Raw genomic sequence first — 19,317 nt, 5'->3', positions numbered from 1 at the left:
AACAAACTTCTGCATCCTGTAGAAATTGATCCATGCAATCATTTCTGATATGATGAAGAATATGTCCTTAAATTTTCAAGCTACAGAACTCCCGAATCATAATATAGGATACATGAAGACGGAAGCTGGAGATCTGATACTGAGCTGCTCCATTTTTAGTCCAGGCAGGTATGAACACTGTCTATTTAATGGGCAAGGCTAAGAACTTTCCTTGCTGATGTTTTTAGTTAACTTTGACCAACTTTAATGTTAGTAGTAATTTAAGCTAAAGAACAACTCTCTCATACTATGTGCAAACTGATTTTGGTCCAGTATGTATTAAAATTTGTTTAGATTCTTCACACAGGATTTAATCTTCAAAACTTCAAAATACATCTTAGCAGCACAGGCCCAAGTACATGAAAAGCAAAGGGTTGGAGCAGAAGCATGTGAACATGTGAGTAATTTGAAAGCACTTGAGGGAAGAAAATTCAACCAAAGGAAATAGCTTCAGAGAGAAAAAGTTACACGATTGATTACATCAACTATTAATAGGAAGGGTGGAGTACATGGCTTCCTGTATTGTGTTTTTAGGAAGTAGATGGTTTGATCCAACAATAGCAAGATACGAGCTGGGAGGAGTCAAGAAGCTAAAGCATCTCCTGGAAACTGTCCATCCCCTCCCAAAAATTCATTCCTTAGATTGATCTAAGGATTAGAATACCACCTTTAATGAAAAGGAGCAATCATCTAGGTGGGAAGAGGAAGATCAAACTGTGTCTGACAAGGTGATTTAGACCATAAAAACATGAAAATACTCTGAAATGAGGGACAAAGAAAAGAAACTTTCAAATGAAAGCATTCTTGAGTGCAGCTGTATGAAAAGGGAGGATTTCATAATGCTGAAAATGAACTATAATTTATAACTCTAGGTATACAGATGACAAACAGCTCCCTTTGCATAATATTGCTTTTTCAACCCTGTTATATATAACCAAGCCACACACTATCAGAGTTTATTAGTTGGTTTGTTTCAGTGGGGTTCCTAAGTCTTTGAAATCCATATTTCATATCAGAAAGCTCCGCAGCATTCAACATAATGTGTCACTGACAAGTCCTTGTTTCGAAACTGGACCCCACACTATTCAGCCAACTTCTCCAAATTCCCACATCCTCTGTCTCTTACTGTGCAACTCTACTGTAGTGAAATATTATGTAACTGGGGAAATTACACACAAACTGTGGGCTCATGAGTTTCAAAAAGTAAAGGGAACAAATAGATTTTATCTTTCATCCACTCTCCAAAGCACTTACCTGCGTGAGTATATAGCTTCTGTTCGCCTCTTCCATTTTTATCAAACTAGCATTGATGTAATCATTATCACCTTGCTGCAGCTTAATTCGACTATGGTCAACTGTAAAACAAGACAAAAAACACAAAGAGAGACAAAAAGTCTGAAACATTCGGCATTATTCATTTTATAGTAAGCGGCTTATACAAGCAGATGTTTGAACATCTTTTATTTCCAGACAATGAAATACTAAATGATACCTATTACTGTATATTGGGCTCTATAGAGGGATTTTTTTGTAAAAGGGAAGAAGGAAGAATAGGGAAGAAGGAAGAATGGCTGAGGTTTAACAAGGTGTGATACTGACAACTGATGTTATACTTACAATTTATAGTCTAGACAATCCTTTAGAATACTTATTTTTATAAACCTCTTTTTTAAAATGAAGTCTTTACTTACATTATCAGAAAAAAGCTGAATCTCAATAAATGAGAAACTTAATCACTCTGCTTGTACTATTATATATATATGTTTCTTCTAACCCAGCAAGCTATTATCAATAACCAAACCACTTTGACAGTAACTGCACTTCATTTTTAAAGAACTGAAGTTTACTCTATTTAGCCTACCCAGATATAGAAGAATCCCCTCATTTTACAGGAAAACCAAACTGACTGGAAGCCATATCATCATCATAATCTAAAACGAACAAAATCAATGGTGGTTACCACAAAAAGAACCCCGAGAACTGATCAGTAAGCAAAATTATGTGCAACATTATAGCTTCTATTGAGTTTTCCTGGAAGACTCAACAGATTTTTAGTCTATTAAGTGATTGTAGAGGTTTTCTAGGATATGGAAAAACTGCATCTTCAACTTTAATGTAGACAGAAGATCTGTGACTACAGTGTACATATCAATTTTTAAAAGAAGTGGTCATCAGATATCAATAGCCCTTGAAGTTGAGCAGCTACAAGATAACATCATGATTTGATTGAAAAGGAGATTCAGTTAGATTTGGGCCAGGGAAACAGGACTTCAGATCTTCAGTCACTTCAGGACTTCAGTCACTATCTCTTGGTCAGATATATTTAATAGGGGCAATGTCATGATGAAAATGAGTTAGCCCCACATATGCTGCTCCATTGGGCAGGACTGAAAATAAAATGTTTGCCAGGAGACGTGTCCATGGTAGCTAAACAAGATGGCTTTAAGATATATGGAGTTTATTAATGACAACAACTTATCTCCAAACTGAATGTAAGAGCAGAACAACAAGAGAGAGCTCTTCTTATGGATTTTGTGAAGGAATATGGTTGGCCCCTATGGGAATAAGGCCATCAGGCAAAATGAGACAGTTGCCACAGGGAGCAGGTTGGGACATACCACAAAAGGATGACAAACACTGGTTATTCGGTTATATTTTTCCAGGAAGGAAAGGTGCAAGAAATAAGTATGTGGTAATTTCTGCCTTATGTGGGTGCCATCATTTTGGTACCAAATAATTCAAATGGTTTATGCTAAGTGCATCTTGGCTTTGGGGAGAAAGAAGAAGCAAAAAAGCTCTGCCTCAACTACCAAAAAAGTGTGAACTGGCCTTGCAGACAGGGCTTTGAGGCTGATCCACCAAGAATGTCAGCATCCTACATTCAAATTAGCCATTACAAAATCTGGAAACTTAACAACTGGGATCTACTACAATTAGTATATGAAAATCTAGTAAAATATATAAAATCAACAATTCAGGGAATGCTATTTAAATCAACATTTTAAAAGTGATGCATTTATTAGAAGAAGTATACGTTTACTTGGATATACTTAACATTGTAACATTGTATAAACAGACAATAAAATACAGAGCAGTTTCATGCTTAGAAGTAAAGACCATATTTACTCGAGTCTAATGCTCACCCTTTTTTGGCTAAAATACATGGCCAAAATTGAAGTCAGCATTAGATTCAATGGGATGTTACAACTGTGCACATAAACTGACATTTATACTGCCTGCCTACCTGGTATGCTATGCCTGCACTTGAAGTGTGCATTACATTCGAGTAAATACAGGTAAGTCTAACTCTTCTACACCATTTAAATATATCCTTCAACCTCCAAATAAGAACAACTTAATACGCATTTAAGCACTGTCACCAACTCAGACTTAATATCCTAGTTTCCAAGCAAGCACAAACTATGGTTTTCCAGTTTTTCCAAAATGAAGAAAATGCGGAAAAACATAATTTGACAAGAGAAGACAGGAACTGCTGCACATAAGGAAAATGGGGGATTTAGCATGCAAATCAAAAGATCCAGACAGCCATAGTTTAGCATTATATTTGAACCACCTAGGTCTCCCCTCCCCCAAAAAAAAGACTACTTTCTGAAAAATTGTAGTATTGCATATGAGAGGTAACTATTTCTAACACAAGACAGTGTGGTATATAAGTTTGAGCACTGGTTTGAATACCTGTTCAGCCATGGAAAGCCACTAAGTGACGTTACTCAAGTCACATTCTCACAACCTTGGACGAAGGCCAAGGCAAACCTCCTGTGAACAAATCTTGCCACAAAATTCCAGTAAACTGGTAACCAATAGTAGGTATCTGACTTAATTTTTTTTAGAGCGATAGAATACTTACAGGGACTGACATCTCTGTACCTGTTGCGATTTTTGTTTTTAGGAAATTTGGCCACTTTGCATGGAAAGTCACTGGCTTCATGTCTTATATCCTGGAAGGAAACAAAAGAAAGACATTTGTACATATACAGAGGACTTAAGAGTGGTGCATGTATAAAGTTCTTCCCTTTGACTTAGTTAATTCATAGAAATCACTGAAAGCTTATCACTATAATTTGATTCTCGTTGGGGAGTTTGCACAATGGTTAAGAAAAAGTGGTTTTTATTTTATATGTTCTAACTACTATCTTTGGAAAACTGAGTTATATTGCAGGTTACCACAGCCACCTAAGTTGTTCTGGACAGTACAACAGTTAGAGTACCTCTTTTTATGTGACATACAGAACTAAGTACAATTTCACAGTCAAAACAAAATGTACCAGCATGGGTCACTTTAACTGGAAAGGGCTTAGCAATATAAGCAGTGCAGCTAAACAGGGATATCTAGAGGAACACATTTGTTCTTCGGTATCCTACACACTGCCATATCATTAATACGTATAAATAGCTAAAGGCTACAAATGTCTGGTTAAGATAAGAACCCATGTTTTCTTGAGTCATCAGCAAGCTGTGCTAGGGCTACTTAATTCAAAAGGATTCTTTGTACTCAATATATCATATCAGCAGCATAGTTTCAAATAAATGAGGCTACCCAACTTCTGTATCAACCACATTCATCTTTTGCTTTTGTTCAACACTCACACAAAAAACATGAAGGATTTTTCTGCAACTTCTGCATACAACAAACATAAAATGGGAGCTTAATAAAGGAAGTCCTCTGTATTAGAAAAATATGAAAGACATTGCAGACTGCAAAACAAAGAGAAGTTATAGGATCCTGTTTAAAAATTAGCTGGTGTAAGGAAACTCAAGAAATCCCAGGATAGGGATCACGCCTATGCACAATGAACTGTGAAGCTTAGTTTTAAAAGGCCATCCAAGAAAATTAAACAAAAAGCCGGGCCAAATGCATCATTTTCCACTAGGCATTAAGCCATTTTTGATTTATTTTGTTAACTAAGTAAATGTAAGACAACTGACATGAAGACGATGCAAATTCACTTCCTTCTCTACAGTACTTTTAGACACAATAGACATTTAAGTGCCAGGTTATAGTCAAGCGGTTTTTCACCTCCGCCAACATGGAACACACACATTGTGCCAGACAACTTTGAACATGTAAATGCCACAAAACCTTCTGAACTGCTAAGACTTCCAGATATTTTTTAATAAACATTCTCAGCAACTGGTAAAGTCAGTTCTCCAATATCAGAAATCGTGCTTAAGTTGATAGATCTACTAATAAGAAAAACACTTCCTAGGAACTGGAAGATGCAAAAACACTGCTTGGAAAATTAAGCTCTCTTTCCTAGGAAAATGCTCAGGCGAGTGGTTGGTAGCCAATGACCGGCATAACCTTTGCTGGGAGGAATTGGAGAATGCAATCATGCTGGTTCTCTGTAATACTAAATGGATTTTAGTACCATCAATCACATTATCCTTTTTGGAGAGACTGTCCAAGTTGATGTTTGGTGGATACCTGATTCTCAGTGGTTCTGCTTATACCTGGAGGACCATGGAAGTACATTGGTGTTAGAAAATAACCTTCATCTCCATCAGACCCACACTTGTAGTCTGAAGTGGTACAGATTCCAGATAGCACTTTACAATTTATTTCCATTATAAATGTTCCATCTTTCTATGGGGCATGGAGGGATGGACAGATGGGTGGACACACAGTTCCTGCCAATTTTCATGGCTCTACATATACCTTTGGTAACAGCAAAAAGCTGTCATTTTCCTTAATCCCATTTCTAAACAACATGCTCTTTGCACACCTTGTATTAAAGCATTTTTTTCTTGGCAACACATTGGCAGGAAAATATATGATTTAGCTTTAGAATGAAGCACACAATAGCTGATGAATGTTTCCAGGACTCTTCTTGGAGAACCACTGGTGTATCATCCCAATGTGCCTTGTTTTAAACCAAATGTTAGTTTTTCCTCCACAACACATCCCCCAAATTCAAGCAGAAAGTGCAGTCCCAATGGGTTCAGCAAAAATCAATTTGGGGCCATATGTGGATGTGGATTCTGTTCTTAGAGGTAGCACTTTTAACATAATGTTAAGTAATGAAAAAGATAAAAGGAGAACTTTGACATGAATTTCAAATACACCACATTTTCAACGTGAGTCATAGGACACCAATAACCGCATGTGCCTGAATCATTTAGGAAAGAGAGATATGGAACCACTATAGCTTCTGAACTGGGGGGAAAGGCAGCTGATCATTGTTCCTCACCCTTGGTATCTTTCTAGTAAATCTAAATTAAACAGCTTCCTGTTTCTTTTGTGAGTAAGAAGACTGCTTAAAGTTACACAAAATGATATATAGGTTGAGGTTGAAGAAAACATGAAGAGCTTCATGGTTAAGATCTCTCTTTTGCTACTGTTTTCCAGGAGTCTTGCAAGTCTTGCACATTTGCTACATCCACTAGTCACATAAGATACTGTGAAATCTTGGGCCTAATTGTGACAAACATGGTACAAATTGAAGTGATGGCTTAGACATGGGTTGTCAGGTCTGGAAAGTGACTTTGCCCAGAGGCTGTAATTATGTTATGCAAGCACCAGGAAACTCAAGCCTGTGGACCTATCCTTGTTTGTCAGGTTCTCCAACCCAGCTCATTGAGTCCCCTGGTTAGATCCATCTGCTGAGATGGGAGATTGGAAATGAAAGTGATTGCATGGAGAAGGTAAAAGAAGAGTGAAGCAGGGTAAACTGTTCTTAAAGTGTCAGCTAAGTGTGGTTTGCCTCACTACTGAATTAGCACCAAAAACACTCCAGCCCATGCTTATGAGGACCAATGACCTCAATTGGTCCACAGAAAGGTCCATAGCCTCCTACCCTGAAAAGTTATCTCACTATGATGTCTTTTGCTGTTCAAGTTTCACCTCATTTATGACGAAGCCACTGAAACAGGTTGTGTAGAAGAGAAGCAAATCATTTTGTACTTGGACTATAATCCTTAAATTCCCTACTGGTCATGCCAGTGTCCACCCCATGCCAACAATACCCCCAATTCCAAGCTCTGCTTATATGTGTTCAATAATTGATAAGGGGAATCAAAATTCCAACAAAATGCTATGTCTACTTATTACTGGTATTTTCCTGTCAGAAGAGCCGGCAGTATTCCTGGAGCCTGAAGTGACCCCAGATCCCTCTCCCTTTTTGCATTACAACAACTTAAGAGTGTTTACTATCAAGTCCATCTGCAACTATTTATAAAGCACAAGATAAAATAATTCATGTTTTTATAATTGAAAACAGCATTTAATTTAATATTCATTGTACAGAGCTGCTTTTGAATGTTGCAACAAGTGTGTAACATAGCCACCCACTTTCTTCTGGGACTAGAAAAGAAGTACACCATAAAGTTCAGATTTTTACTGGGAATAATAAGCAATATAGCTCTCTGAGTCATGGAGGAAATGTCTAAAACAAGGGCTTTTATTTCTTTCAAGGTGCCCAAGGAACTGGAGTACGAGAATGCCAAGAAAAGCAGCTGTAGGACCCAAAACAAGGAGTGAGTATGGGGAAGGTCATTGCAGCTCTTTCCTCCGAAACCTAAGGGGTTGCACATCATTGTAAGCAAGGATCACAATGCTAAAGAAGTCACATGGCACATTACTTATGGACTCCAAATCATATGGGTCTTTCTGTTTCACATCTACTTTGTTAACTGAAGTATATCTATATTTGATATAGTGAAGAAGCATTCAACTCCATTTCTACACAAGCATACATGATAATGGGCAACACACTGTTGATCACATAAAATTTTTATATGCTATATCTGATAGGTATTACAAGTAGAGGAGACCCTCTGAATCATTGGGATTTACAAAAGTGCACTTACAATTAGTCTTCACTAGAAAGACTAGTGTATACTTGTAAGAGTCTAACAACTAAATTTAGGCCTTACTGGTTTTTAAAGAGAAGTTTAAGATTCTTACAATGAAGAATGGCTCGCAATAGTTTTGATTCTTGTAGTTATTTTTGTCTACACTGGCAGGGCTATAGACTTTTAAAAATGCAGTGGGAAAGTAAACAAGCATTGGTAATATTACCACTATAAGAGTACCCTTGTAAAAGTGCCTTTCCTAGAAAGTCCCTTGCTGATTCAATGCTCCAGAAGTAATTTGAGACGTCCTGTGTTGAAGCAATGTAAGCAATGTCTCATGGACTACAGTCAGCAAGTCAGAATGCTGACATATGCAGACACATGCACTCTAGGCAGAACTATTAAATCATTTCAGCTTGTACCGAAGCTTCAATGCCCAGTAGTACTCCACACACTACGTTGCCGGTAGACAAGTGTGTGTGTTCACACTGAAGTCTGCCATCTGTGTCCAAATTAGGACTACAAGGGCACACAGATGGGCTGCTGGCACCTGCCCCTTGAATGTGAAATGTCCCTTTGCTGGAAATGTGCCAAAGTCATCTGAGTGTTGTCTGTAAACCTTGCATATATTATTTTGGCTAGCTTTAGAAGCCTGAAGATAACATGACATGAGAACTGATCTTTAATAAAATGTTGCATTGAAAGCAATATGTATGTTTCATATAAGGTCAACTACCCTACAGTCTTGGAAAGTGGACAGCTTACAAACAATAAAGAATTAATGAGTAAGTAGATTTCAAATATTTTAAGCCTAGCAAACCAACTTTGACAGATGCAAAACACCATACACATTTAGCAAGCACGCCTGAGTGCACCGTTCCAAACATCTGAATATGTACAATCTAAAACACTATCACTCTTTTGCAACACTTAACATTTCTAAACAGATACTGACAACAAAGCTGTGTTTTCATGGCCTGCTACATTTATCTTTCCCTCTCTTTTTTTGCTTCCCATGGCAGACTGTTGTAAAACCTCCAGGAAGTCACAATAGCTTCCCTACCAGGCAATCATGACACAAGAAATAAAAGACTCAAAAGCTAGTCAGGAGAGCACAGAAACATGAAATAATTGGCTAGAACAAAAGCTGCCATGTTGCCTAATTCAGGCTGCCAGCTGGAGGAGAAATCTACTCCAACAAAGAGGTTTATTGGCCTCAAAACAGAGGCCACTGCTCAGAGTTGGACATATGCTTTGTAGGCATAAAAGGTCCCTGGTTCTCAATGAAGGCACTCCCAACTACAAGCAATGTTGCTTTGGGAAAAAAACTCTATAGACATTTGTTTCAAGCTATATAGATTAATCATTTGATTCAATTTAAGATAGCTTTATAAGGATACCAACTGTACACATCTTAAATTAGTTTCAGTTTCTAATTGCTACATGTGGATATGATTTTGAGAATACAGTAGAGCAGGGGTCCCCAAACTTTTTAAACAGGGGGCCAGTTCACGATCCTTCGGACTGTTGGCGGGCCGGACTATAGTTGGCCACTGAGCAATAATAATAATAATAATAATAATAATAATAATAATAATAATAATAATAATAATAATAATAATAATAAAGAGGGTTGGAAGAGACCCTTTGGGCCATTGAGTCCAATCCCCTTCTGCCATAGGGCACTGAAAGCACAAGCAAAGCATCCCTGACAGATGGCCACCCAGACTCAATGTTAATAATAATAATAATAATAATAATAATAACAATAACAATAATAATAATAAAAATGTGCCGTGCCAAAAGATCTCAGCCGGCATTTGGAAACAATAGACATTGACAAAATTACGATCTGCCAACTGCAGAAGGCCACCCTACTGGGATCTGCATGCATCATCCAAAAATACATCACACAGTCCTAGACACTTGGAAGTGTTCGACTTGTGATTTTGTGAAACGAAATCCAGCAGATCTATCTTGTTTGCTGTGTCATACTTATAATAAAAAAGCAGGTTGAAAGAGACCCTTAATCCAACCCGCTTCTGCCTCTGTGCACCAAAAGCACAAGCAAAGCATCCCTGACAGATGGCCACCCAGCCTCAATGTTAATAATAATAATAATAATAATAATAATAATAATAATAATAATAATAATAATAATAATAGAGAAGAAGAGACCCCTTGGATCATTTAGCCCAACCCCCTTCTGACCTTGTGCCATGGGGGCCGGATAAATGGCTTCGCATCCGGCCCCCGGGCCTTAGTTTGGGGACCCCTGCAATATATTATATTATAAAACTGAGGGCGGGGGCCAGGTAAATGACCTCGGAGGGACGCATCCGGCCCCCGGGCCTTAGTTTGGGGACCCCTGCAGTAGAGTCTCACTTATCCAAACGGGCCGGCAGAAGCTTGGATAAGCGAATATCTTGGATAATAAGAAGGAATTAAGGAAAAGCCTATTAAACATCAAATTAGGTTATGATTTTACAAATTAAGCACCCAAACATTATGTTATACATCAAATTTGACAGAAAAAGTAGTTCAATACGCAGTAATGTTATGTTGTAATTACTGTATTTACGAATTTAGCACCAAAATATCATGATATATTGAAAACATTGACTACAAAAATGGCTTGGATAATCCAGAAGCTTGGATAAGCAAGGCTTGGATAAGTGAGACTCTACTGTATAACCTGGATGACAAAGACAACAAAATATTGTTCATCCTTGTTTAATGTTGCAATGAAATTCACTCAACAATTGAGGTTTCCTTTCTCCAACACCAAGCTACTTTGCAAAAAGGGGTTTCTAATAGGACACATAGTTTAACCTGCTTTTGATGTTCCTAAAAGGGGGCAAGATTTCATCTGTAAAGCGTTCAGTATAGCTGTAACACCATATTACAGGTATTAGCCTCCCTTCCTCGCCAACACTTTGATAATACACACATTAACTGTTTATATCTTTTCACTGTACAAATTTCTATTTGCCAGAAGTTGAGCACCTCTCTTGCACTTAAAAAGGATCTCTTAAAGTTAGCAATTATGGAAGACCAACTGGAGAAGAAACATTGAAAGCTTATTTCTTGAATGCTGTTACAGTTCCATGAAAGTAGTTATGTTAGTCTCTTGAGGCAAACATGCTGCTATGTGTATGTGCATGCAGCAGTCCCAGTTTTGGAAACTGATTGATGGCAGCTACAATCGCTTATCGTCCTCTTCCTATTGAAGCATGGGGCTGTTGTGTCGAATGTACATGCAATGACCCTAGGTTCAGGAGGAGTGTTGACAGTGCACCAGACACCTATTTTTCATGCTCCCTCTTCCCCTCCGGAGAGTGCCCCCAGCTGCCCACTGAGCCCTCTGTGCCTGATCCCCACCTTCACTGTACTCACATTTTTCTACTTTTACGAGGTCCTGCACCCCTAGCTCCCAATAATGTGTGTGTGTGTGTGGGGGGGGGGGGGGGTACCTTCAAATCAGGAACTCAATAGTACATGTTATTTGGGTGACAGGAGTATAGAAGAAATGTGAAGTCAGACTAAAATTCTGTCCGGGGCCAGGCTGTGGCACAGCTGGTTAGTAGCCAGCTGCAATAAATCACTACTGACTGAGAGGTCATGAGTTCGAACCAGCCTGGGTCAGATTGAGTGCCTGACCAATTAAAAAATAGCCTAGCTCGTTGTTGACCTAAGCAACCCAAAAGATAATTGCATCTATCAAGTAGGAAATTTAGGTACCGCTTATGCGGGGAGGCTAATTTAACTAATTTATGACACCATAAAAATTGTCCAGCAGCATGCAGAAGAATGAGGAAGTATTCCATCAAGGACTCTGTTACACAGTGGATGATGAAGCAGCTCCCCCTCTGGCTGGAATTGAGCAGACCCTCAGGAAGCTGGAAAATGTTAAATTGCCTCTGTGTCTTTGTCTCTGTCATATGTTTAATGGCATTGAATGTTTGCCATGTATATTTACATTGTGATCCACCCTGAGTCCCCTTCAGGGTGGATTTACAGTATTTTATACTGTAAATAAATAAATATAATTATTTTTGCAACTTAAATCTGTATCGATTTTTAAAAATTTTCAACATTTAGAAGGAATGCATTTTACACCCCATGTCAGCTCTACAACTGTATGTTTCTACCTCTCAATTATTTATTTATTTAAAACATTTATATTCCGCCCTTCTCACCCCAAAGGGGACTCAGGACAGAGCACAACAGCAAACATTTAATGCCAGAGCATAAAATAAACCATAAATATACATAAAAACTAGAATCAGTTATCTTTACATTAAAACGATTATTTAAAACCATTGCAAGACAGCCATACTGTATTCGGTCGACAGGGTGAAATTTCCTATTGCTGCCGTTATTGCACTACCCCAAAGGCTTGGTCCCACAGCCAGGTCTTTACCATTTTTCTGAAGGACAGGAGGGAGTGGGCTGATCTAATCTTGCTAGGGAGGGAGTTCCATAGCCGGGGGGCAATCACTGAGAAGGCCCTGTCTGTCTCTCGTCCCAGCCAATTGCGCCTGTGATGGTGGCGGGACCGAAAGATCTTAATCTCAATGAACTAACAGCTTCAAAATAACAAAACATATAAAAGGAGGGGAAGTATATTGTCACTCACAGGTCCATGGAGGGATTTGTTTCTAGCCTTAATAAAAATTGTAAATAATACAAACCCCATAGTCCCACTGCAAAGCACTGGAATGGAAGATTTAAAATCCCAAGGCAGGATAGGCAACACCAAGTCAGTGGGTTACACTGCAATGGATGCTCTAGCCTTCCTATTTTCCCTAAGAAGGAGGCTTCCACTTCTACACAGCAGGATGAAGTATGGCCTCAGCAGCTATGGGGGGGGGGGGGGCATATTTCTCTCTGGACCTATGGACATTGACGACCTCAGTCCCAAGAGGAAAATAAAATAAACTTCAAGACCAGCTACCCCCAGATTGTTCCTCTAATTTGGAAAACCCTGAAGGATTCAAGACACTACTGAACTTTCCAGACAATTTGACTGACCTATAAAGTGTGGGGCATGACAAACAGAGACTAATGTGCGACTGCAGGAGCTTTGGCAGCTGAACTGCAACTGTCGACTAACAAAGGATTCTGTGAAAGTTGTGCTTCAAGTGTAAGTTGAGAACAGCACAATTGTCTCTTTTCCACAGACTATATTCTTCTCATCACTCAGAATAAGCTTTTTACGTTGCGCAAAGAATGCTGCCTGTTTCACAATAAGAACAGCTGTCATACATGGAGTTAATATAGAACAGTTAAAAAATAGTTGAGATCTAGCTATTTTTTATCTAGGGAAATACAAGTTAATGCTTAGTATGAATTTTCAGTTTTATAACTCATTCCTGTAATTATGATAAAAAATGCAGACATAGATGACTAAACTGATATATTAATAAAACAAAAATAAGTTGGTAGTCAGTTCAGATTCTAAATCATTACTTTTTTCTCCACTTGTGTCTTTCATGAAACTCTCCAAATAGGTGTCCAGAGAAAACCTAAGTAACACCACATTTACTTTTCTCCCTTGTAATTAATCAATTCCTAATTTAAGTCTAAAAGATATATAGTCATTGGCCCAAGAAACACAGCATCAAGGGAGCTCCAACAGCCCACTTCAATGTAGGATTATCCTGATACTTTGAATGACATACAAAAGATCAATGAAATAAACCAAAGCTATCAAATATGGAGAAAGATATCACAGAAATTTCAAAGCTGCCACAGGTTTAGCAAATATAGTGTAGTGCTGAAGCTCACCTTGACAACTCCCTGAACCATACCTCCCAAACAAGAGTTTGAAAAGGCAGGCAGATTGATAAACATCACAAACCAGTTCTAACAGTGTTCATGTCCCCTAAGGACATATTTTTGGTAAAGTTAATGGATCTTATCTGCCCTCTTAATACAAAGCAACCCCAACATTTGTTGCTGTGTGTCTTCAATATGTGTCTGACTTTTGGTAAGCAAAAAAGGCAAGCCTATCACAATGATTTTCCTGGAAATATTAATTCATATTTGCTGCCTTTGTCTTATTCTGAAGTTGAGAGAGTATGAATTCCCCAAGGTTACCTGATGGATTTTCATGGTGGAACAGGGATTTGAACCCTGGTCTCCAGAGTCGTGGTTCAATGCTCAAACCACTACATCACTGTGGCTATCAAAGTACTTTGTATTATAACAGAGACAGTTCCAAAATTGAATTTTCACTGGGAAAAGTAATTTCCTCTCAGGTACCATGAAGAAACTAGGAAATGTTGATGTGGGCTGACATCATTGAACATGCCACTTGATTAAAGTTATTGGCACTCAACTTTATAAGCTCTGGCTCCACACTGTCATTGGATTTGGCAAAGTAGAACCACCTAGGCATGACCTGCTTCAAGACCACTGTATCTGTCTAGTGAAAGCCCAAAAAGAGTAATGCTGTAGATATAGGCACTTGGTAAGGGTTGGAGTGTTCACTCCCCCCCCCCCCCCCCAAACAGGACCTTTCAGGGCCTGCCCCATAGTTTAAAGAAGTTGTCAGTTCAGAGAAAAAAAATCCAGTGTGTATTTCGATTATGTTTTTGACACCCCCTCTCCCAGGGAATGTAATGAAATTGCACCCTCATGCTCTAGGAGACATGGGGCATTTCAAGAGATATAATACATAATAATAAGGAGACTTAGAAGTGGATCACATCCAGCCATTGGTCATATTTTAAAAATCCCTGGCATAAATAGATACTAAATTGGTATTTTGAATGTTCTGACCCCGACTGACACAGGAACAGAACTGTTAAAGCAAATGGAGCCACACACATATTTTTCTCATTTTCTGCTATGCTAATGAATCCTACCCTGTTATGGTTCTCTCAACTGGGTAAAGAATAAGACCCTCCTCGTGCTTTACAATACCCATCTATTCCAACCAGGGTGTATGCTCCAGTGCGCTTTCTGCTAAAGAGAAAACAAAGGCCAACTGCTTACATGTGCGTTTTTTCTGTCCCTTCATTTGATTGGGAAGGAAGAGACTGGGTCAGGGCAGAGAATCAAGTACCTCCCTCCATTAGATGGTTGGGAAGGGTTGGGCGTAACAAAATTTCTCAATGATTTGCAAGAATCTTCTGCTTTGGCAAACATGAAAAGGGAAAACTGTGTTACTCAGCATGGCTTACTGCACACTATCGACTGTGGGCTCAAGTCACCATGTGTGCTCCAATGGGTTTCTTGCATGCTCTGATTGCTCTAAAGGGGGATCTTGTGATGCCTCATACTACAGATATATGGTAGAGGATGCAGAAAAATTCTTTCTTCTGGGAATTCTGCCTTATCCTTGCAGCAAAGCCCTTGAAGCCAGCCTAGCGAGCCATTCAAAATTGGGCAGCTTTCTGTCTCTCTTGTAGGATAACACACCGATAATCCATTCATTACTCCCAGTCAGGCAGTAAGCTCATTAATTAAGGCAACCTGAAAGAATGAAATGGCAAAAAAGCAGAACAAAATACCCTCTTCACAGAACTGAGACAAAGGCCCCTTGTTCCTACTATTCTTGCAGGAAGTAGAAAGAAGTGGGCAGATCTAACGCCTTGCGAGGTTATCACAGGTGCAAAAAGGATACAGAATAAGGGAAATAGGACTGGAAGGAACTCTTTCACTTCTACAATTTTGAAGATCATTCAACCTGTGACTTGAATAATCATTTCTGATATGAAAAGAAGCATAAATCTGAAATGTTTCTTATGGAAAAAAAAATCCAGAATCCTTGATCATGCTAGCTTCGCAGAAAAGCTGTATAGAGACACGTTTCATCTGAAAACCATCTATAGTCACCAGTTCATAGTCAACAATTTTTAATTATTATTTTCTGTTGTAAAGGGTTATATCTGCATTTGCATGAGCAGCATGTCTCCTCTGCAAAAAGCAGACTGGGAGTGTTGGGACCATCATTCAATGCCTAAATGTGGAGAAAATGCGCCTAGGTTTTCGTTTTGATCTTAAGGAGCAAAAAGGAGCACTGCAGTCATGTTTCTTGGCCTGGCTCATTTTCATAAAGTTAATCTGCAGTTAATAATAACTACAGTTCCACTTTCACACCTAAAAAGTCAGTAAGTTAAAAGATGAAAGGAAAAGCTTCTGATTTTATGCAGCTGGGTTGAAGGAAGGACATGAGCTATTGCTAGCTGACCCACAGATAGGCAAGATAAATTACTATATTCCATTGCATAATAGTCGCTCTCCCATTTTTTTGGGATGCCAAATATAGTAATTTTTGTTTTTATTGCATAATGGTCGCATAGCCATTTGGGGTAGATTCTCCCTTTCTTCTTTCTCTAAAGGCAAGGAAGTTGAAAAACCATTAAATTGAGGTCTGTAAAGCTTCACTCTTCTCTCCCTCCATGGTTTTAAGGCAGTTTAAAAAACCCAAAATTGAGGTCTCCAAAGAACTCAATTCCAGGTTATGTAAACTGTCTTGCCTTTGGAAAAAGAAGGGAGGAGGAATCAGCCTCAAATGGCTCTACAGTTTTAAAGAACAAACAAACAGAAACAGATATGTTTGTTTCTGGCTGCATGATCACTCCTCTTTTGGAGGTAAGGCATTTTTAAACAAACAAATAAACAATCAGAAACCAGAGAATCAAAGGCAAGTTTTTTCCTCATGTAATAGTCGCACCCCCTTTCATTTAAAAAAAGGAACGGAGTGTGACTATTATGCAATAAAATATGGTAGTTGGGACCAAAATGACTAACAGAGGCATGCAGGCCTTAGGCAAAAAGAAACCAGCTGTTAACGTGCTTACTGTTTTATAAATTAGCATATCTCAAACAACATCCTCAAAAGGAAGTCCATTGCAACCTGACCATGGTAAATTTAAAAAATTGTACTGTTGCCTAAATTAGTTACCTCCCCTTTTGTTGTGCTTTTATAACAAGAAGGAATTACATGTCTTTCAGGCATTTTTGACTATAAATCTTGAGTCCACAGGCTTTAGTTTATGTTAACTTCAAATTAGTATACTTACTGCCAAGCCACCTATTTAAAGAACAACAGCAGTACAGTGCTATAAATTTACCAAGGCCAGGTGGCACTACTTAAGTCATCAGCTCATGCATGGCACAACTATACAATCTGGGTGGCCTAGTAAAATTGTTTTTTTAAAAAAAACAAAAACAAAACAAAACATAAAAAGGGAAGAAACTGAACACTATTACTTCATAATGACACACTACTGGTCTTATGTGGCCTTCACATGCCAGTGTCTTGTTAGAACAATATACTTTCATTATTAGATGTGCTCATGCAATATAAACTGTAGCCCACATATTCCCCAAGCACAGACTCCTTCCCACTGAATGATTACAAACAGGAATCATCCATCAAGAACTATAAATTGATTTAACACAGAGACTTCTGCACAAGTATACAGTGTGTCCGAAAATTATTTTTACAATTTCAACTGTATATAGAACTGAAATTGTAAAGATGGGTTTCAGATACCCTGTACTACATTCATGCTTCAGAAAAACGTGAAGCTCACAGTTATACAAACACAGAATAGAGGAAACCCTCAGCTTCATACTGTACATTACTGGCTGAAATAAATCATCATTAAGGTAAAGGTAAAGGTTTTCCCCTGATACTGTCTGGTCGTGTCCAACTTTGGGGGCTGCTGCTCATCTCAATTTCTAAGGTGAAGAGCCGTCATTGTCCATAGACACCTCCAAGGTCATGTAGCCAGCATGACTGCGTGGAGCAATGTTACCTTCTCGCTGGAGCGATACCTATTGACCTACTCACATTTGCATGTTTTCGAACTGCTAGGTTGGCAGAAGCTGGGATGAACAGCAGCAGCACAGCCCACTCCCTGGATTCAAACCAGAGACATTTCAGTTAGCAAGATCGGCAACTCAGCGGTTTAAAACGCTGCGCCACCGGTGCCTACCTAAATCATAATTACCAACAGCAAAATCATAAGATTTCTTTTTCATAACCACCTGTTATGTTTAAAGCTCTCATATTTATTTCAGTGTACCTTCAAGTTATTTCCAACTAATGCTGAGGTGAGGTTATCATGGACTATAGGTATATGGTTATAAGTAATATTCAAATACAATGAATACTGTAAGTATCTTCAGATACCGTATCATTAGAATTCTGTAATAAAATAGATCTCCATTATCTCCATATTACAATTTTTTTTTCATGTCAGGAGCAACTGGAGTTGCTTCTGGAGTGAGAGAATTGGCTGTCTGCAAGGAGGTTGCCCAGGGGACGCCCGGATGTTTTGATGTTTTACCATCCTTGTGGGCGGCTTCTCTCATGTCCCCGCATGGAGCTAGAGCTGATAGAGGGAGTTCATCCATGCTCTCCCTGGGTGGGATTCGAACCTGGCAGCTTTCAGGTCAGCAACCCAACCTTCAAGTCACGAGGCTTTTATCCCCTAGGCCACCAGAGGCTCCTTCATTACTAATGATAACTAGCAAATGCTCTGTGTAGTAACAAGAAGTATATCCCAACATATTATGTGTACATGGAGAGACACATTAAAACTTTAATCTCATGACCTATCTCAGCTATCCTGAATAAGATCAGGGATGCTTTGGCATCACTCAAGGAGTGGGAAGTTAAAATCCACTATCCATTAGTTTGGAGCAGGATTTTGTTTCTGGAGCTGGCTTTGTAGACACCGCAATCACAGCTGCTCCTGCATTGCCATTGCCATTAGTAGCACAGAAACAGCAAGCTTAACTAGTTGTTATGGGGGAATAAAGTGGGAAATAAAGTGAGGGAGTAGGCCATGCATTGCTCTTATAGAGCTTATTTCTGAGAAGACAAAGATCTGTGCCATCAACATCACAGCCTCCAGACTGACAGTGTCGATCTATTGCAGTAACCACAATTAAAGATAGAAGAGGCATCTAAGAAGCTCAATTTATTGAGTAGAATTTATTACAGCAGAAAAAAGAGGACTAGCGTCTATCTGATCAGATGCATGCAATGAAGTACAGTTATTCCATCAAAAATATAGAAGTGTATGCTGTAATAAATCTTTTAGGCCATCATGTAATGCTTTACACAGTACTGTCAGGCAATTACAACTTCCACGTCACTGGAGAATTTAATTCATTTCGGGTCTAATCGGAACTTTTAGCAGTGCTATCCAAGATGCACAAGCTAATAACTAAGCAAGCGGAACAATGGAGATCTCCTTTAGAAAGATCAGCACCTTAAGGAGGTCCTTTGGAATATGGACTAAAACTCAAGAGTAGATTTACAACCTCAGTGACACAGAGGCCACAAGCTACCATTGTTAAAAAAATCGCCTCCAGTCTAAAGTGCTGAAATTTAGAGGGGTCAATTTTTGCAATCTCACACTGTGCATGTAGTTAATATAAGTCACTGTGTTTTAGAGATAAAAGCGTTGTAACCTGCCTTGAGCCACAAAATGCATA

General features: G+C 38.8%; 1 protein-coding gene across 2 annotated transcripts in view; it reads right to left on the bottom strand.

Annotated features, from left to right (window-relative positions):
- The window catches only part of ptpn1 (protein tyrosine phosphatase non-receptor type 1), a 92,364-nt gene that overhangs the window by 33,652 nt on the left and 39,395 nt on the right, over positions 1 to 19,317 (bottom strand). For both annotated transcript variants that reach the window (XM_062979740.1, XM_062979739.1), the window contains exons 2-3: positions 3,908 to 3,998; positions 1,294 to 1,394 (exon numbers count right to left, since the gene is read on the bottom strand). In XM_062979740.1, the coding sequence (XP_062835810.1) occupies positions 1,294 to 1,394; positions 3,908 to 3,998 (192 nt within the window). The remainder of the gene's footprint in view (positions 1 to 1,293; positions 1,395 to 3,907; positions 3,999 to 19,317) is intronic.

Source organism: Anolis carolinensis, chromosome 4 (genome assembly GCF_035594765.1).
Source record: "Anolis carolinensis isolate JA03-04 chromosome 4, rAnoCar3.1.pri, whole genome shotgun sequence".
Lineage (NCBI taxonomy): Eukaryota > Metazoa > Chordata > Lepidosauria > Squamata > Dactyloidae > Anolis > Anolis carolinensis.
This window is presented reverse-complemented; position numbering and strand designations above follow the sequence as displayed.